Source organism: Orycteropus afer, unplaced genomic scaffold (assembly GCF_000298275.1).
Source record: "Orycteropus afer afer isolate SDZICR_OR568_19922 unplaced genomic scaffold, OryAfe1.0 scaffold00148, whole genome shotgun sequence".
NCBI lineage: Eukaryota > Metazoa > Chordata > Mammalia > Tubulidentata > Orycteropodidae > Orycteropus > Orycteropus afer.
The window spans coordinates 3,299,273-3,321,085 of record NW_006921735.1 but is presented as its reverse complement, the minus strand read 5'-3'; the positions used below and the strand labels follow the sequence as shown (position 1 = coordinate 3,321,085).

Below are 21,813 nucleotides of genomic sequence, written 5' to 3'. Positions count from 1 at the left end.
ACTTGGACCTGTTTAAGGAACAGGAAGAACCGCTTATAATAAGCAGCACAAATTGTTTAAACATAACAACTTTGCGAGATACCATTCAAAAGTGTTACTTGGCACAGAAGAAAGCAAGAAGTTCTAGAATATAAAATTACTGAAATTTTTCTCCAGAAATCTTCAATCTTTTAAGGACTTTCAGTGTCAATACAATGTAATATAGAAACAACTGCCAAGTTGATAACCATGTTGGAATTTCCAAAAAGTTATTTCTTGTTTCTGGCTTTTTAGATAGAACAAGCACTTTTGCAAACAATAATAACGTCCTTCTTGAAATTTAATTCAAATACTAATCACCAACAGTAGAATAAAGCGAGAAAGACTTCTGGAGCAACATACATCACAGTTAATCAGCTTCCACTTTTTTCTCAAGAATGACAGATAAAATAACTTTTATTGTCTTTACCCTTAACAAAGATAAGCCCAAATTACACATTCTCTCTCCCTTGACCTTGAGAGATTTAATAAAGATACATTAAGATAAGAAAATATAAGTAATCTGGGGAAAAAAAAATAATGTCCATCATCATTGATATGTATAGATCTATTAATTTCTTTCAGAATTCTTTTAAAATTTCATTTTAATACACCTTTTCTAACAGATAGTACTTCTTAGGGGACCATAATAGTTTAGAACATTGCTGATGGTTTTTGTTAGACATTTTAAAGATTAGACTTTAAACAAACCATTTGATTCCATTGGTTTAATTTTATTATTTTAAATCACCATCTTATTAGACAGAACATAAATTCACAAATCATGATTATATTGTATTTTAAATCAGACTATTTTCAAAAATTGCTAATGTGATTTGCAGAGGAATTAAAGGTTTGATAGAAATTCCTTGTACTCTTAATATTAAACAGATCCAATACTTTCAAGATCCGGTAGTATAGTGCCTAAGGCACTTGACTGCTAACTAGAAGGCTGATGGTTCAAACCCACCAGCCACTCCTCAGAAGGAAGGTTGGGCAATCTACTTCCATATAGATACCACCTCAGAAACCCAAGGAGGGGTCACTATGAGTCACGTCTGAGTCAATGGCAAATAACAACAACAACAAAATGCATATATAATCTCAAAATCTTGCTAGTTAAAAAAGATCTAATTAGAAAAAGGTAGTTCAAATTATGGGAAAATATTTAGTTCATATTAATTATCTTTGAAACAATTAGCTTTATTATTTCTTTCAGTTAGGCTGAGAGATGGTAACAATGACAACAACAGAAAGTTATTTTAACTCCCTGAAAGTCAATATAAGGGTGTAGATTAAAGTGTTTTTTTTTTTTTTTTCTTTTTTTTCTGTGAATACATTTCTTCATCATATACCCACCAATTCCCAGAACAAAATTGATGTGATGGCATAGAACTTGGCTATTCCCCTGGCTCAACTCTACTAATACAAATACCTGACTTCTCTGGTTTTACATATCTGAGGAAGCAGATAAAGAACAAAGGACCAGATGCTAATACAAGTTCATTTTTATTACAATGCATTGTATTTTCTGTTAAAAATGTAAACAATCAATCAAAATGGAAAGAGATGTACCTCCACTTTCAGAAAGCTTGCCCCGGTAGATTCTGTCTTCCACAACATCTGTCCAATAAAGTAAACTTTGATTGAAGTGAAAATCAAGTGCTATTGTGTTTCTCAATCCAGGAACAAGTAGACTATAGTCTCTTTTATGAAGATCAATTCTTCTGATCTCATGGCGAATGGAAAAGATGATGAATGCTTCAAAAGGATCTGAAATTAAATGTGCTTTTTAAAAGATGCTTATGATAATATTTATATACTTTGGCAAATGAAATAAATTGTTTACAGTAAAAATGCATTTCTTTAAAAAAATTATTTATTATATGATTCAGTGTCATTAAAAGAGCACTTTCTTTTTAATTCAAAATGTTATAGACACTTGAAAAAATTAGTTTTATATGTATATTAACTGAAAATAAAGTAAAAATATGTTTTTGTTCCTTGGATTTGCATATACCTAATTCTGATTAAAGAGCTGTTGTAATAAGATGGCCAATTGTGATTTTTTTTTCTACTTTTTTCAAGGCTTCAGTTGAAAATCTAAAGGTCAAAACTATCAAAGGAATTGCTAAGAGATGTCCAAGCCTAGCTCTACTGCTCTTAGCCCATCATACACTTATAAATACACTGTGTTAAAAAGATACAACAAAAGAGAGTTGTTGCCTCACAGCTACAGAGTGAAAAGCTGTTTTTCCACATTCCAAAAAAAACCTCACAGCTATACTATTCCCCACTGGTTTTGAAGCCTGGATCAGATCTCAGTGGGGAGAAAGCAGAGAACCTTTGAAAACATACTTGAGATTAAAAATGTATATTTAAGTACCTGAAAGAATGTTTCAGTACTTGAAAGTTGCTAGAAATTATATTATCACTCAGAGAATGCTCTAAGCCATCCATTAATTATTGCTGGAAATACTAATATAAGCTAGGCATGAATTCTGCTTGATAAATACATATTTTGGGAAGGGACTACTGACCAACCAGACGTTTGAACTTCTGTTCCTTGTTTTCATGCTAGTGTCACCCTTTTGTACTTTCCTTTGGAGAAACTGATTGTCATACCCCCAGTCTAGGCAGATCTGATTGTGGTCTGCCAGGGCCTTCCTGTCCACAGTGATTAACTCAAGGACAGGATGTGAGACATCAATCAGACTAACGGGTTTGAAAATTTACAGAGAAGTTTTCAAGTTGAGGGGAAAGAGTCTCTCTCTTTTCTTCTATGGTCACAGAACTCTAAGCCCAGTGTTATTGGTGGTCATGTTCTTGGAGTTTGAATAAGTTTGTTAGTTATATTGTAGTAGAAGAGGACAAAGTCACATAGAATGAAGCAGTGATGACCTATGGTGAAACTGTGGACTAAGAACATTCAATCCTTAGTTTCAGCAATCCCTGAAACTAATTCCTCCTTTTCAATCCTCCATGTTTTGAATATGTAAGCCAGTGTGCTTCATACTATTTATTCAACTTAATCTGAACTGAGTTGCTGGTAATTGCAACCAGGTTACTGTTCTTATTAATGCCATCCCCTCAAAGAAGTCTTTCCTGGCCAGATACCTAATTAAAAAGCATCTCTATTATCCTGTATTATAATAATCTATTTCTTATTTTAAATTATGGTTTTAAAATAAATATTTACTCATTTCTCATCCATCTCCCTCACTGGATTTTATATATTTTTTGTTTTGTTCATTGTTGTATCCCCAACACCTAACACCAGGGTTCAGAAGAATACTAGACTAGGCTAGTAGGCCTTAATGTGAGGCAGTCACTCATTTTTTTCACCTACTCGATCTGAACCCACGTTATGTAGCTCTGCCCAGCACTTAGAATAAATGTGTTTTGAGCAAAGAAATGTGGAGAAGAACTAAGTCTATTCTAGTCTACCTGATAGCTAGTTATTGTCCAGTCATAGAATAGAGCCCAGTCAGTATCAATAGAACCACTTTTTTTGACTTGCAGCTGACTGTAGAGAATGAGTTCAGTCAAGACAAGAATTGCTCAGAATACTTGCAGACGGTGAACAAAAATAATGAATATTGTGGTAGCCATTTGCGTACAGCGATTAATGTTGGGCAATCTATTTCTGTAGTGATACCGCATCGGAAACCCAAGGAGGGGTCGCTATGAGTCGGGTCTGACTTGAGGGCACATTACAACAACAACAACAACTGTGTTGTTTCTTGCACATTATATGACTGATACAAAACACACACACACACACACACACACACAAGTTACAAAATATCAAGTTCCAAACAACTCTCAATAGAACAATAAGCATGCTATTTAAAATCCAAACTTTCACGTTTTTTAAAGCAAAGAAAATGGTTAGGTTGAATGCACAATATTTAAAACAGGACTTCAAACTGGGCCTAAATGGTTCAATCATAGCCAATAGAAACATAAACAGTGTGCATGTTGCATAGCAACCAAATCTCTTATGTGTCAGATTTTGATCTAAGAAGGAAACAGGCAGCAGTGCCTTGATCAAACATAGCAGCCAATTGCCAAGTGGTAGGCTGCCATCTTTGAGTGGGACACCGCTGTCTGTTTCCTACTGGGTCAAAATCTGACATTTGGTTGCTATGCAATGTACACACTGCCCTTGTTTCCACTGGCCATGACTGAACACTTTCAAATTGCTTCAAGGCCCTGGTTTAAAACAATTAATAGCTCATTCTGGATCAGGAGCCCTTGTTTCATACTCTGCTCTTACTAGGTCTGGTGTAGTGAGTGACTTGGTATGGCTGTTCTATCCACAGTCTTTGTAACTGCCACCAGATGTGTGGGTCAAAACCAAACCAAACTCACTACTGTTGAGTCAGACCAACTCTTAGAAACCCCTCCTTGGGTTTCCAAGTCAGTGTCACTATGGAAGTAGATTGCCCAATCTTCCTTTGAAGGAGTAGCTGGTGGGTTTGAACTGCCACCCTTCTGTTTAGTAGTCAAATGCCTTAGGCACTATGCCACCAGACCTCCCTCATAGCAGATATAAATAGATGGGTAACTGTGTTATACAAAAAAAAAAAAAAAAGAAATTGATTTGGAGTCAGAAAATATGGGTTTAAGATATGGTTGTGCTAACAATTAGCTGTTTAAATTTGAAGATTTTACTAATTCTCTCTGATCATCAATTTTGTTTTACTTTTTATTTTTTTTCCATTTACAAAATTTATAACCCACTGAGTTATCAGAACAAAATGATAATAATAATTAAAAACCTGAACAGTTAGTAAAATCTTAATAAATTTTTTAATAATTGTTATGACTATGTAATTCCAGAGCTTATTCAAAAGACTAAGAGTTACTACATAGCAGAAGGGACCAGAATTATGTTACACCAAAAGAAATCTGGGCATTTCTCAGCATGTGCTGAAGCTAGTGACATTTCAGCTCCAAAGAAAGTCCTCCATCCTTTGGTTTATAATTTTCCCTTGTTGTTGTTGTTAGGTGCCTTCAAGTCATCTCTGATTCATAGCAACCATATGTTCAATAGAACAGAACACTGCCTGGTCCTGTGCCAGCCTCACGATTGTTCCTATACCTGAGACCATTCATGCTATACAATGAGCCCATTGTTGCAGCCACTGTGTCATTCCATCTTGTTGAGGGTCTTCCTCTTTTTCTTTGACCCTCCTGTTTACCAAGCATGATATTCTTCTCCATGGAATGGTCCCTTCTGACATGACCAAAGTAGGTTAGACAGAATCTGGCCATTCTTACTTCCAAGGAACATTCTGGCTGCACTTCTTACAGGACAAATTTGTTAGTTCTTTTAGCAGTCCATGGTCCTTTCCATATTCTTCATCAACACCACAACTCAGAAGCATCTACACTTCTTTGGTTTTCTGTATTCATTGTCCACCTTTCACATGCATATGAGGTAACTGAAAATACCATGGTGTTTTGGTTACCGAGTGCTGCTCTGACAAGAATATACCACAAATGGGATGGCCTTATCAAACAGGAGTTTGTTCTTACAATTTGGAGCCAAGTTCAAAATGTCAGGCTCTAGGGGCTGGGTGAAAACCCCTCAACCTTGGGCTTCAGCTTTGCCCGCTGTTTCCAGCTGACTGAAGCTGCTGGCTTCTTCATTCAGTTGTTGGCTGCTGAGGCTGACATGCCCAAGGTTGACAAGTAAAAGGGCACATTGCTGTCCAGTAGGATCCAACTCACAGCGAACCCTCCTTGGGTTTCCAAGGCATTATCACTACGGAAGCAGATTGCCAAACCTTCCTTCCGAGGAGGGGCTGGTTAGCAGTCAAATGCCTTAGGCACTACACCATTAGAGCTTTTAACTAGAAGTTTAACACATATTCACACTGTATACCAGCAATAAAAATTAGAGTAATTGGGAAAAAAAAAAAAAAAGGATGACTCAGAATGACAATAAGATCTAAAGGCTATCAAGGAAAAACATAAAACAGAATATGTAAAATGTTTTAAATTACAGTTTTGGAATGAATAAAGAAAAATATAAATAAAAGGCAATATTCTAGTTATAGATAAAATAAACAGCTTATATATATTATATATATAATATATAATATATATAATATATATATATGTAATTATTCTATATAATAAATACAATCCCCATATTAATCTCAGTAACATTTTGTTGTGGTCTTTACTGGGAGACCCCAAAATTTAAAAGGGAATGTGAAAGAGAAAAGCTGATTGGAACAGGAATATGCTGATGATCAGTCATATTCAGATATTTAAACCTATAATATCTTAATTTATAATTGTATCTTGCATTCATTGAGATCTTCTGTAATCAAGATCTTTCATATACTGTGGTATTTGTTTAGGGAAATCAGATAGACTGGTACAACAAAAAGAGAACCAAGATCATCCACCAATGTTTGGATACTTGGTAAGTGACAAAAGTGAAGTTGTACAGCAGTGAAGAAAGATTTGACTAATTAAAATACTGTACTGGAATGTTTTAGTCTTCACTTGGAGGAAAGTTAAAATAAACATCTACCTCATACCACATATTAACATAAATTCTAATTGGAATAAAAGTGTAAATGAGAAAAGCAAAACTATAAAACTTCTACAATGATGAGACTATGACATTCCAGGTAGGAAAAATTTGTTAAAACATGTCATAAATATATGTCATAGATAAAAGGCTTGGTATATTCTACTACATAAAAATTTACATGTTCTATATGACAAAGATATTATAAGCAGACTTAAATAAGCTGTGGACTGTGATAAGTTTTTGATGCATATGATTTTCAGAGTTAATATGTGAATATGTGAAGAAGACTTACACTCCACCCCAAAAGATGCATGCTGGACAAATGGTATGATATAAACAAGTAATTCAGAGAAATAAGTACGTGACATATAAGCATATGGAAATCAGAGAAATATCAATTGAGATAAAAAAAGATCACATCCATTATACTGAACAATAATTTAGCAGTCTGAAAATTATGTGATTACTACAGATTAATTCTTAAATTTTTACAAATACCAACCTATGCCATACTCATAAAGCCGTAGGAAGTGGGGGATATTATCAATGCCATTTTGCAAAGGAAGAAATAGAGGAAAAGGGAGGTTCAGTAAATAATAGACATATAGCTAGTAAGGGTAGTAGGATGCATTTTATCCATTATATTACCTAGAGTTATCACTGATTTGGAGAATCAAGAGCTATCATAAACTATCGATGGTAGCATATATTTATATGACCATTGTGGAGACATATTTCACAAAAATAGAGTTGAACTGAAGGTGCAGATATATTGAATTCATTGTTCAACACAACTATATATTTAAAGAAGCTTGTGCATATTTGCACAAGTGCAATGCACAATTATACATTCACTACAATAGAGTTTTATGTGAAAAAAAAAAGTTGGGAAGCAACCTAAATGGCAGATATAAGAGAGGACTGATAAAACTGTCAACTTTTTATATAGCTGTTAAAAGATAATACTCAAATCTATATAAAACATTGTGAATAAATCTCAAACACATATTTGTGTGTTTAGAAAGGCTAATTCAAGATAAGTACATGTTGTATCTCATTTGTGTAAATGTATAAGCACATACAATAATAATGTGTGTTCATTAATGACACAGACTATAGTAATATGTATAGAACAGATATTCCAATCTCACAAAAGTGTCTATCTCTGGAAATGGAGGAAGAAATACAAACAGAATTATGTTTCATTAGATTTTCTGTTTTTTTAAAAAATAAATTTTTCTTAGGTATTTTGATTTATTAAAACTATATTTGAAGTTTTTTTTTTTTTTTAAATATACTAATGGAATCTCTGGTAGCTTCGTGCCTAAGGCACTTGACTGCTCACCAGAAGGCTGGTGGTTCAAACCCACCAGCCACTCCTTGGAAGGAAGGCTGGGGAATCTACTTCTGTAGTGATACTGGCTCAGAAACCCAAGGAGGGGTCGCTATGAATCAGATCCGATTCCATGGCAGTGAGTTTGATTTTTTTGGTATGGTATAAATTAAAAAGCAAATTGTTCATCATCATTCCCTGCACACCACTTCCCAAAGGTAATCACCAGTAACAATTTGGTTTGAAACATAATCACAAACATATACATGCATCTAACCATCATGCCTCGCTTTACCCACTTGGTGTACAAAATAATAAAATGACCAAAATGCTCTAGATAGTCCTCTTTTCTCTCCTGAGGACTCTCTTTCCTCTTGTTGGTTAGTCAAAAGGGTTAGTACAGTGGTTCTAATCAACTAAGTGGGAAAACCTAGAACATATATCATTGAAATAGAAAAGAAAATCTAAAATTAATTGAATTTATAAGAATAATACTTTTATTTAATAGGATAACAAAGCTCCACTGAAGGGAAAATAAATTCCACAGATATTAAATAGAAAAAGCAGAAATTTAAATGTATAAAATAGAAAACTCTCAGAGTCTCTAAAGCAAGATTTTAAATCAAGAACCAAAATAGAAAGTTAATATTTAATAATACAAATATAAAATATTTAGTAAATATTAATGGGTTTTAAAATGAAAATATCTTAAATAGAAAAATTAAAATGATTTACACGGAAAAATATACATTATAAAAAGTTAATAGTGTATAGATGATGATTGAGAACGTTCAGAAAGGATGTGTAAAGATAGACGAGAAGATGGCCCAGGATATTTCACTACTTTTAGAAAATTATTTAAAGAATCAATAATACATTCTCAACATTTTAAAAAAAATATGAGCTGTGAATATATTTTTCAATATACTTTACAAAAGTTTGAAAAATTTTATGGTAATGTAAAAAATGTTAAAAGAAATTTTCTTGTCTCTGAACAATAACTTTATGGTTCAGGGAATTGCTTTTGTATGGCCTTTCTAAGCATGGTCTTCTAACTCTCCAAAAATAATTTGTGGAGATATAGTCTTGCAATGGATTGATCAGTTTACTATGCATGTTGAGTGACTTGCAGTCCACCAAGGGTCATTTGTGGCTGTGGTGGGAGGGCCATGCATTAAAATTTACAAAAGGTGTCCTTACACAAAGGCCAGTGACCCAGAGATTCAGGGGAAAGCTCACTGCCATAAAGAAGAGTCTGGAGTGGAGCAGTCCTTTGGATCAAGAACCCAGATTCCCTGCCCTGAGAACCTCCTAGACCCAGAAGAGAGAGCTTTAACACTGAAGACTGTGAGAGATGGCAGTGGTGAGCTTGCTGGGTCATAGGGTGAGGCAACTGCAGTGGCCATGGAACAAGAGCTGAACACCTTCAGGCTGGAGGCTTGCCAATGGAGCTAAAAAAGCTGTAACACTTGCCCCTGCAGGGCAGAGGCCTGAGTGTGTCCTGTTCAGGGGCTGTCTCAGATCATCCTATGCATGGGTCTCCCTACAGTGGCAGCTACCCATAGAGCTAAGAGAGATGTCACACTTGCTCGTGCTGAGCAGAGAAGCCTGAGTGTGCCCCACTGACCGCCATCCCCAGCATGGTGGCAAGAGAGCCTTGCAGGCCCATGTAGCATGGCAGGAGCCAGCAGGCCCAGTGACAGAGCAGAAACCTCAGGAACCATGCAGGTGTGGTGGTAGGCAGAGGCAGCGATGACATCTGACCTGAACCACAGTGCATCTGACTAGTTACAAAAGAATGGAATGGGTAATCTGGGGAAGGGGAAATGATTCTCCTCTTAAGAATGGATTGTTATTATTTACAGTTTGCTTTCTATTAATAATAATAAGGACTTTCATTTTGCCTACACCATGTAAGTGTTTCATGTATCCAGCTCAGTCACAGATGAACATAGCACCCAAGGGGATAGTTGATACCAGTGGATATACATGCCTCATTCCTTAGCAATCTTAGGACTGACTGGAAGTTTGAGGCACAGGTATACATAATGCACACAGACAGACATGTTCATACTGACCTTTACACCAACTATTTTATTAAAACTGTTAAAAGGCTTTTCAAGTTCTTTTATTAACTATAGTCCAGTTGTGTTGAGAAAATAGGTGTTTGATAAATATTTATTTGAAAATGTTTAACTATGATAAGCTAGTTTACCAAAGATCAAAGTGTAAATTTTCAAATTATTTCATACTTCAACTTTGAGTCTCGGTAACTTTTCCAAATGTTTCTACTTTCAGGATTTCTATCATCTTATTATTATTTCTCCTTTGAAGACATAAAAAATAATGACTAAAATGCCATTTCATAAACTAGTGGGAAATTGTAAAACCTGGATTTTAGAATCTATAATGTTTTTTATGTTAGTTCAAAAGAAACACTGTATAAAATATCTGCAGATAATAATTTTTTGGTTTGTTTTAATTTTGACTTAACCATATTAACTTGTTTTGAGGTCAAACTTCATTTTTAATGATATTAATGAAGGTGAATTAGCCATACCTTTTCAAAGTCTTTGAACAATATTTCCAGTATACTAATTCTTATCATTAGTCATTTAATTCAGCAATCCAAATCAGTACAACATGCTCTTAATATACAAGTGGCTTGAACTTTTCTGTGTTAAGTGTATTACAAAAGGTAGCTTACGTGCAAAACCAAAAGGATTATAATTTCCCATTTTTATAGTGATGACTATTATATTTTCACATATAGTACATCTACAAGCTTCATTTTAAAAGTCCTCAGAAGGTTACAATTCTCTGTAAAATTCTCCTTTCTTTTATTTTCTTAGTCTCACGATAGGTTCCCATAATGATTTTTATGGGACAGACTATAAAACAGTAGATGGCTTGTCTAAGACAAAGAGTTCCTCTATAGTCCTCTCAGGGTAAATTGTTATTATAACTCTACAACTAGCAATTCAATGTGAATAACTCCTGATTCTTTATCAGACATATAATATTATCAAACAAAAAGTGATATTCTAGTTACAATGTTTCCTTTTTTGCTATTTCAGAGATTTTACTGTCTTTTCTGTTCTTACATTTAAGGATTTATTTGAGTTTTTCTGCCTTCATCATCAGATACATTTCCTTATACAGTAGAAACTTATGAAGTGGTAAATGGTCTATCATTTCTCTGGCTCAAAAAATATTATTACTTCTTTTTCTCCATTCACACAGCTATAGCTATATTGGGAATGAATGATAGTTAAATATTACTGAACTGTGGTGTTCATGCAGAAAGGTGCTAGAATGTATGGAACAGAGGACAGGATAGACTTCCCAGTATTATTCAAAGTTATGAATTTATAAGATATTGTCACCAGAAGTTCCCCATTTTCCTTGAGGCTCAATATTTTTTGTAGCTGTCCTCTTAACGGTCGTGTGCTATTGAGTCTCAGACTCATAGCAGCCATACAGGGCAGAGTAGAACTGTCATTCTCTGGGAGAAAATTGCCAATTCTTTACTTCTGTGGAATGGCTGGTGGGTTTGAACTCCCAGTGTTTTGATTAATAGTAGAGTATTAACCATGAGCCACCAGGGCTCCTTCTCCTCTTAATCACTTCCTGAAAATCTCTGGACATTTTTTCTCAGAGCTTTGGCTTATATTTCAGATGCTTTTTTCTTTTTTCTTTTTTTACTCACCTATTCTTTTCATTAGTTAGTGGTGAAAATCTGAATTACTTGTGTGTTTGAGAGAAAGACAAAGATCAGAAGGAGGAGAGAAAGACAAACAGAGAGCTAGAGAAAGAGAGACAGAGAGAGGGACAGAGAGAGGTATAAGGAATTTAGCAAAACATCTTTGTATATTAAGGACTTAGTCCAGTGACTCTTAATAAAATTATATTTAATAAATATATGTGATTTCATAAATAAGTAAATGATTAATTATAAAAATAAAAAATAAATATTTAGCCCAGAAGACCTAAGTGTAGGGGAGATAAAAATCATTAAGAGAAGAAGAAGTAAGCAAAGCAATAAAGTTCAGCAAGGGATATGGGAAAAAAAATAAATATTTGGAAGGATTGTTCAGCAAAGGTAACAATGAAGGAGCTGAATAGATTAGTGACTGAATAGGAAAAGATATTTTCAATGTCTAAAGCTTAGTTCATACAACTAAAATTAATCTATGAAATAAAGGCAGCAATTTGAATGGAATGAGGGGACATCAAAAGGTTTAAAATCAGGAAACTTGTATGTCAGGGTTATATCCTTTCAGTATACTTATTCCATCTGTATGCTTAGCAAACAATCCATGAAGCTGGACTACATGAAAAAGAATGCAGCATCAAGTTTAGAAGAAGGCTTAATAATAACCTGTGGTAAGGAGAACATAAAGAAAACAAAAATCCTGAAACAGAAAACAGGAAAAAAAAAAACCTGAAACAGTAAGCAACATCATGACAAATAGAGAAAAGATTGAAATCATTAGGGGTTTCATATTACTTGGCTCCACAAACAACACCCACAGAAGCAGCAGTCAAAAAATCAAACTCTGTATTGCACTGGGCAAATCTGCTGCAAAAGACCTCTTTGAAGTATTAAAGAGCAAAGGTTCACTTTGAAGACTAAGGTGCACCTGACTCAAGCCATAGTATATTCAATAGCTTATGTGTATGTGAAAGGAATAAGGAAGATCACAGAATTGATGCATATGAACTGTGGTGATGGAGAAGAATACCAAAAGTACCGTGAACTACTCAAGGAACCAACAACACATCTGTCTTGTAAGAAGTACAATTGGAATGCTTCTTATATGTGAGAATGGCTAGACTTCATCTCACCTTCTTCGGTCATGTTGTCAGAAGGGATCATTCCCTAGAGAAGAATACCATGCTTGGTAAAGTAGAGGGACAGTAAAAAATGGGAAGCTTGACTGATACAGTGGCAGCAAGGATGGGCTCAAGCATAACAAAGATTGTAAGGATGGTGCAGGACCAGGAAGTGTTTTGTTCTGTTGTACATAGGGTCACTATGAGTCAGAGCTGACTCAGTGGCACCTAACAAAAACAACAACAATAAAAATCACAACACTATGCTCAGAAATGAGGAATGTAATAAACTCAACCCATGGGGTGTGGTGACCAAAACTGAGCAAGTGAGCAATAGAAAAGGAAAGCTTGAGCACGTGTGAGAGAGATGGAGGCAGAGAGAGGAGAAAGAACCAGGCAATCAGTAAAAGATTAGTTGAAGAAAAGGAAAAGGATCTATTACGGATTGAACTGTGTCCCCAAAAAATATATTTTAAAAATCTTTTTTAAAAGAATATATATTTTAGGAGGTCCCTAAAAATTATATATCAAAGCCCTAATCCCTGTATCTGTGAATGTGATCCTATTTAGAAATAAGCTTTTCCTTTTGTTATGTTAATAAGGTCATATCAGAACATGGTGGTGGTGGTGGTAGGGTCTCTGACTCATCGCAACCCTATTCACAGCAGAACAAAACACGCAGAGCATGGTGATCTCTAAACTTTTGGGCTGGTGTCTTAAAAAGGCGAGTATAGACATTGAGACATAGGCACAAGTGGAGACAACAAAGTAATTAGGTGTAACAACAAAGGAGATGCATCTATAAGCAGCAAAGGAACACTAATGATTGCCAGCAATCATCAGAAACTAGGGAAGAGGCACACAGAAGGATCAATGTGGACTCTCATTTGAATTTTTAGCCCCAGAACTGTCAGAAAATACATTTCTCTTCTTTAAAGATACTCAGTTGTTGTATTTTTCTTGTTGTGTTGTTGTTAGGGCAGAACTAAGTAACTAAGGGAGGTGCCAATCACAGAAAATAGAGAAAGCTTTTGTATTGAACAAGCATTTGCTGGGTAATTTGTCTGTGTTTCATTTTAGGGATTATAATATAATCTGACTCAATATCATCTTTCAATAAAGTTTGGGTACAAGTGGTGATAGGAATGAGCTCATGACACAAAGGCAATTCAAAGGCATTATGGGAATGTGGGGACACACAGCAAAGAGTGATGACACGTAAAAGCTCCCAACTTGGAATCAATAGGAATAAAGTTCAAAATCTTGCTCTAACTTCTCTAACTACAAGTCCTGGGGAAATGAAAAAAAAAAATTTCTGGGTCTTAGTTTCAATAGCTATAAAATGAGAGTATTAATAATATCTAACAAGTTTCTTGTGAGTGACAAATGAATTTTCCTATCAAATTTTAGGTGCTTGATAAATAGTAGCTATGAGTAACATTATCATAACTAAACTAAAGAAATGATTCATAGAGGAGGGTCTTTTAAAGAGAGTATGAATTAAAATTTTCAGGGATAATATGGATGATACTATCATAATAGAAGATAATAGATGAGAGTGAATGGAGAATATGGAAGAGAGGGTAAAATGAAGTAATATATGTGAATGTATCTATACATTCTTGAACACTATTTACAATACTTTCTAACGTCTGTAATAGTAATAATGTTGCTGGAGTGGAGACCACAGTGGAAGATGATAAATCACTTGGTTAAAGAGATAATAAGAGCAAAAATAGAGAGGGCTTTGAAGAGCAGCTGAGGGATTTGATGTTTGTCTTAGTTATGTAGTTCTTCTATAGCAAAAATACCACCAGTGGGGGGATCTGACACATAGAAATTTAGTTTTTCATAGATTAGGAGGCTAAAAGTCTGAATTCAGGGTGCCAGCTCTAGGGCAAGTCTTTTTCTGTCCATGCTGGAGGAACATCCTTATCTCTTTGAGCTTCAGCTCCTGGGCAATTTTCATGTGATTTAGCATCTCTCTATATACCACTTTTTGCTTCTTTTGCTTGCATGTTTAATCTCCTTTATAGCGTAATGCCTAAGGGACTTGACTGCTAACCAGAAGGCTGGTGGTTCAAACCCACCAGCCACTCCTCAGAAGGAAGGTTGGGTAATCTACTTCTGTAGTGATACCGCTTCAGAAACCCTATGAGTCTGGTCCAACTCGATGGCACATAACAACAACAACAACAACAACATATCTCAAAAGTTATTAACTTAAGACACATTCTAACTAATCCTGCCTCATTAACATAGCAAAGACAACCATTCTTAAATGGGATTGTAACCACAGACATAATGACAGAATTTACAGCATGTTATTGGGGGACACAATCTAATTTTTAACAAGGTTTATTCAATGATTGCTACTTTAAAATCATGGATAATAGAGACTGATTTATAGAAGTGTAATTAAGATAAATAAAGGAATTGATAGACAAATTATAAGTTCCCCACAGCTTCATTCCCTGATTTCATCCCTTTTATCTTGTTTTCCTCCCCAAGGTAGACCATCTGCTTATCATCACTTGATTCTACACCATATACCTGATGCCATTCCATTAATTCATATTTTCTATATCTAGATTTTCTTCTCTGTTTTGCCAACAAAAATATTATATTCCTTCAAGTTTTAATATTCTCAGAAACTAAAGAAACCAGAAAATAACAATATCATCTTAGAACACGTACTGTGGTGCAGATGAACTGAATTGCTAGTAGAGGAAAACTATATTCAAGCAACATTGAAAAATAAATTAAGACATGGTGAGAGAAGGCAGCAAAGAACTGGAAATGTTATGGCTAAATTGAGCTTGCAAGCTTAGAAGAGTAGGAGAAAATTCAAACCACTTACAAGAAAAGGAAGACTATCATTTTAGCCAAGTGATGTAATGAACCACTCTGGTGATAATTGGCAAAGTAGAATGAGATAGGAAAGAGGGAGCGGCTGAAGATATTAAGTTCACTGCAATCAGTTTTGAAGTGATAGCGGAAGCTCTTAGAGTGAAAAGGAGTTTTTCAAGGGATTGGTAGCATAGTGCCTAAGACACTTGACTGCTAACCAGAAGGCTGTAAGTTCAAACCCACCAGCCACTCTTCAGAAGGAAGGTTGGGCAATCTACTTCCATAATGATACCACCTCAGAAAACCAAGGAGAGGTCGCTATGAGTCGCATCTGACTCCACAGCACATAACAACACACATAGTAAAAGGAGCTCTGTTGGCATAGTGCCTAAGGGATTTGACTGCTAACCAGAAGGCTGGCAGTTCAAACCTATCAGCCACTCCTTGGAAGGAAGATTGGACAATCAACTTCCATAGTGATACTGCCTTGGAAACCCAAGGAGGGGTCCTTAGGAGTCAGATCTGACTCGACGACAGTACATTATACATAGTCATGAAAACTAAGGTTTGGGCAATGCGCACAGTGTAATGAAAGCTGATCATTATGTGATGCATGTTTATGTTTATATCCACAATCTCTCCTAATGGAATGATGTAAATGAAAAATAAATACAATTTAAATATCTAAAAGTAAAAAAGAAAAAAAGAGAGAGAATAGGAACAAATAAAAATAGTGGTGAGAAAATTAACCTGAATTCAGGTTATGAAAAAAAAATCGATCCTATAACGTTCTTTCCAACAGCTTAGAAAAAAAAAAAGCAAATACAATCAAAAGCAATATTCTGTGTGTCCATACAAAAAAGAAACTGATACATCAGGAGAAGATGATTAATAAATTCTTAATTAAAGAAAAAACATGGAAGTAACTGATAAAATATTGAGATATGCAAGAAAAATCAGATTTATAAGCTATGTTAAATAAAAATAAAGATCAAAGAAGTAGTATTTAAGGAAGGTCATTTGTTTTTGTTTCAATTAGTAAGATATTAGGACCAAACTTGAAGAAAATAAAATCAATTCAGAGATTCAGGGAAAGTCAGATTGTAAAGTATTCAGGAAAGAAAGAGTAGAGAAATAAAATATGAGAGAACTGGATAGGATAATTCAAGGCAAAAGAGAATAAGGGAGGCATGGCTCTAGTTGGAAGCATAAAGACTGCTATTCCTCTTTATTTCTTTATTTTAAATATCAAGAAGCATAAGCACAGGCAAAGGATTTAATAGAAAAGGCACAATTTAAGAAGAGGAAAGCAACTTAAGAATAATGGGGAAAATAAATAAAAGAGCAAACAAAGAAATTTTATTTTTAAATACAATAATCATTAGTCAATTTATTTTTATTGCAGTGTGAATCTGTATAGGTTTTCCCAAAAGAGAAGAAGTGATTCAAATATAAAATAAAGCCTTTTTAATATATTAAAAAATGGTTTAGATCAAATAATAATTTTCAATATCAAAACAAAGCCTATCTATATATAATATATATGAAAATACTATATAAAGGCTGACACTCTCATTTGGTAGACTGTTTCGTGTTAAATTCTTCATGTAGGAAAAGCTTCACATTAATTCTAAGAGATAAAATATACCCTTCCTTCACTATTTAAAAACTTATTTTAATTTTACAAAGCAGATTTGTTTTACATTCAACAATTCATATACATATTGTTTTACGTCACTGATTACAATCCCTACCATGTAACAGCTCTGCTCTAACCTCCTCCCTGGGATTTTCCATTCCCTATTCCCTTCCTATCTCACCTGCCTAACTTTCTCACTGTTCAAATGCTGCCCTTTGATCTCCCATGCTTCATTTCATCTTCCCTTGCTTAACTTTCATATTGCAAAAAAAATTAAAAATCCACATGTGAAATATAGTAACATTAACAGGGAGAAATGATATGATACTGTTAGAGTTTCATTCTGAGCTTGAAGTACAAAAAAAAAAAAAAATGCAACCATTGCCGTGGAGTCGGACCCGACCCATAGCGACCCCTCCTTGGGTTTCCGAGGCAGTATCACTACGGAAGTAGGATTGCCCAACCTTCCTTCCGGGGAGTGGCTGGTGGAGCTTGAAGTAGAATGAGCCAATTCCATTAGCAGAATTATCACTGAATTATCACTGAAATTGATTACTTATTCCAATATTGCAATATTGACTACAAATTGTTGTTAACTATCCTGGAGTGCAAAACCATTCCAAACAAGTCAATTTTTTTTCTCATCTGTATCCATAAAACAGGTCTAAAGCGAAATTCTCATGTAAAATATGATTGTAAATACATATAAGGTCAAAATTGATCTGTTGTTTCCTTCTAAACAGATATGTGAATAAAATTATTTTGATCATCAAAACAAACTATTTTTTTCAGTCTCTCAGGACAATTTGCTCTATGAATCTTGGAAAAGAATGAGTGGAATTCATATGTACTGAATTTATCTCTTTAACACTCAATTTTTAATGGCTGGTAAACACACATACAAATAACTACCAAACAAAAAGCAAAATTTAACATTGCTTGCAAAAAATATAATGCTCACTGATTATAGATCATTTTCCCAGATTGATATAGATATTACATAAACAATAAAATAAAATCTACAACTTGTGTTCTGACTTCAAGATGCATATTATTTCACTGATGATATAAGGAATAAAAGATGATAAATACGAATAAAAAATAGCAAATTAAAATGTAAACACATATTGACAGGAAACATATATCTAGACAGAAAGAAGAAATAAATGTAGTATAAGAGTATTTGGAAGGAGACTTCATTAAGAAGAAAGATTTGAGCTAGGTCTCACATAATATCCTGAATATTTATAGTTGAAAAAAGGAAAGTATAATCTAAATAGAAGAAACAAAATGAAGATGATTTAGGATGAGAGCCACTTAGCAGTCTGATGAAACCTGTGGAAATTTTCTTACAAAGTATTAAAAAGTATAAATCAGTTAAAGAAATGTATACTTAGGTTCTGAAAAAAAAAAAAAAATCAAATAGGTTGGAATACAGTTCTCCAAAAAAAAAAAGAAAAACAAACTTAAGTAGGGGCTTGAGAGCTTGCAAGCCACCACCTAAGATGCAACTATTCATCTCTCCCCCCCCCACACACACACCAGTCCAAAGAAAAGAAGGGTGAAGAAAATCAAAGATTCAAGGGAACAATTAGTCCAAAGAACTTATGGACCACATCAACTACAGCCTCCATGCAGTAAGTTGTTGTTGTTTGCCGTGGAGTCAGCCCCGACTCATAGCGACCCCTCCTTGGATTTCCGAGGCAGTATCACTACAGAAGTAGGATTGCCCAACCTTCCTTCTGAGGAGTGGCTGGTGGGTATGAACCGCCAGCCTTCTGGTGAGCAGTCAAGTGCCTTAGGCACTATGCTACCAGAGCTCCCCCATGCAGTATAATAAATTAAATAGTGTAGCTTTTCTAGCCATAAGTCTTTTTAAACTCTATGGTGGAATTGGCTGTGAGCAACTGAGTAGCTCCTAAGTATTAAAGTTAACCACCTGGGGTATTTCTTTTGGAAGCAGCACAAAGCAATTTTCTGAGAAGTTTGCTCGCTCTCAGGTATACAGAATCCTGATGTTGGGATTGGTTAGTTTGGCCACTCTGCCAGGCTCAAAAGGAGTCCTCCCAGAGGCAGAAGGGATCTCTCACTGCTGGCTGAGAGATGTAAGAGACATGCATTGCTGAGAGAGAGAGACCCGAGAGACACACACTGCTGAGGGAGAGATGAGACTGTCAGCTGAGAGACTGTGGGCTGAGAGAGACTGAGCGTGTTCCTGAACTTGAATTGTAGCCTGTTGCTTCTCTAAAAAAATCCATAATCTGTGGTTTTGTGTAGCCACTGCAGCAAATTATCGAACCCAGCAAAGAGTTGGTGGGTGCTGCAGGAAGAATGGTTGGTGAAAGGGCAGGAGGTAAGCAGCATGTCTGGCCTCTCAGGAACAGGCCTTGGGCTATTGATGTTGATTCTGTCTTCCTCTTGTGGGGTTAGAGGAGGTCAGAAGATGTGGCCTCCCTGTCCCTTTGGCACGCATGCCAGTAGCATGAGAACATAAGAAGCAAGTAGTGCCTGGCTACCACTACCAACTACTCTGATCAGGATCACAATAGAAGGTCCAGGAAAGACAGTGAGGGGAAAAAAAAGGGTAGAACAAAATTCAAAGTAATGAAAAAAGGCTACATTTACTGGTCTGATAGAGGCTGGTGGAATCCCCAAGACTGTGGCCCTTAGAAACTCTTCAAGCCTGGAAATGAATCCACCAGTGGGGATCAACTTCCAGTGAAATCATAGATAGTCCTGTAAAGTGAATAATAACACCGGGGAGGAACATGTTCCTCAACCATACGAGACAATCAGCTGTATGAGACTAAGAGGGTAGCAGCAGGAAGGATAAATGGAAAAAATGGACCCAGGGAGGAAGAGGGAAGAGTGCTGTAACATTGCAAGGACTGTATCCAGTGCCAAGAAACAAAATGTATATAAATTTTTGAATGGAAAATTAATTTTTTCTGCAAAAATTCCGCCAAACTTAAAAAAAAAAAGTTCCAAAAAATTGGATATTGTAAAATATGTTTCTTTAGTAATGCATTAGATAAGATTTAGCATTAGGCCTAAAGACTCCCATTTTTGAAATCACATAGGTGATACTGTGAGATATCTACAAAAAGTTTAATGTGATATGAATTATATTATTCTATTGGACACAAAATCATAGTTATTGCTAATGTTTTGTGTGTCCTACATTCACAATAGAAAGAAATGCTATTTCACTTTGAGGTCAAAGAAGTAAAAGTATAATATTTTCCTCAAAAGAGTTCATAGAGACCTTCAATTCTATCCATGGCCCTCTAAGAACCTTCAGAAGATAATAAGAGATCATCATTCCTCAAGCGCCTGGTGGGTGGGATGTACAGTAACAAGTGTTTCATGTTATTCTATAGCATTCTGAAAAGGAAAGATTGTTATAATAGACATTGTTCTTTAACAGATGAGAAAACTGAGGCTCAAGAACTGTTATGAAACCAGTCTAGGGTTTTATACTTAATGTGTTCCTGACGCAGGATTAGAATTTAAATCTGTTAGATTTCCATACTCTCATTATCTTTTCCCACTGTCCAATAACACCTCAGAGAATCAACAGAATACTTTTTTAAACATAATTAGAAAATGGGCAAACACAGTTCAAGGAGTTATTTTCTAGAGTATTAGAAGTAATAATTGGAAGTCTGTGGGCAGGTCCAGGCTTTAGAAGTTTCTAAAATATTTGCAAAGAGAAATAAATGCTTTAGAGCATAAGATATGAAGCACCAAGGGAGTGAACTGATGAGAATATACTTAAGGCAAAAAATAATCTGAAGAGAGCAATTTGAAGGATGGTAATGGTAAAGACTGTGGCAATCTTTTCTCTCCAATACTTTTTAAAATAGATCTAAAAATGACACATCATATTCAAGTAAGTTGAATAAACTAATTGACAATTAGTTGAATGCTTTTATAAATTTCCTGAAGGTGCTTTTATTTTTCTTTTCTAAAGACTTATTCTTACTTAGAACAAGACATTCAAAACATCTACTTACCAACACTTGTGCAACTTTCACCATCCACATCCAGCTTCCACCCTTCGTAACACGAACATTTGACTGTGTGCTTGTGCTGCTCACAAACTTGACTGCATTTGAGATGCCTACTACAGTAATCCACAATTTCACATGTTTTATTGTCTTTCTTGAGGTGAAGTCCTTCAGGGCAGGAACACACAATGCCTCTTCCAGGAACAACAGAACAGTGGTTGCTACAGCCTCCATTGTTCAGGGAACATTCATCTATAAAAGGGGAGGTTTTAGATCATACACACTGAACTGGTTATCATCAGGTCAACACTAATTGCTGAGCTCAATACTCTAAGCCTCAAACTAAAGCCAAGATATTATAAATGAATATTAGGAAGTCCTTTTTGTTTTACTTTTTTCCCAGGGATTGAATGAGGATGATGGAAGTTTCATCAAATGAGTAAATTTAATTTTCTATAACAGGAGTAGGAGCTCTGGTAGCATAGTGCCTAAGGCACTTGACTGCTAACCAGAAGGCTGGCGGTTCAAACCCACCAGCCCCTCCTCGGAAGGAAGATGGGGCAATCTACTT

General features: G+C 35.2%; 1 protein-coding gene across 1 annotated transcript in view; it reads right to left on the bottom strand.

Annotated features, from left to right (window-relative positions):
- The window catches only part of LRP1B (LDL receptor related protein 1B), a 1,967,638-nt gene that overhangs the window by 1,010,189 nt on the left and 935,636 nt on the right, over nucleotides 1–21,813 (bottom strand). The window contains exons 25-26 of the mRNA XM_007946050.1: nucleotides 21,249–21,494; nucleotides 1,594–1,791 (exon numbers count right to left, since the gene is read on the bottom strand). Coding sequence (XP_007944241.1) covers nucleotides 1,594–1,791; nucleotides 21,249–21,494 — 444 coding nt within the window. The remainder of the gene's footprint in view (nucleotides 1–1,593; nucleotides 1,792–21,248; nucleotides 21,495–21,813) is intronic.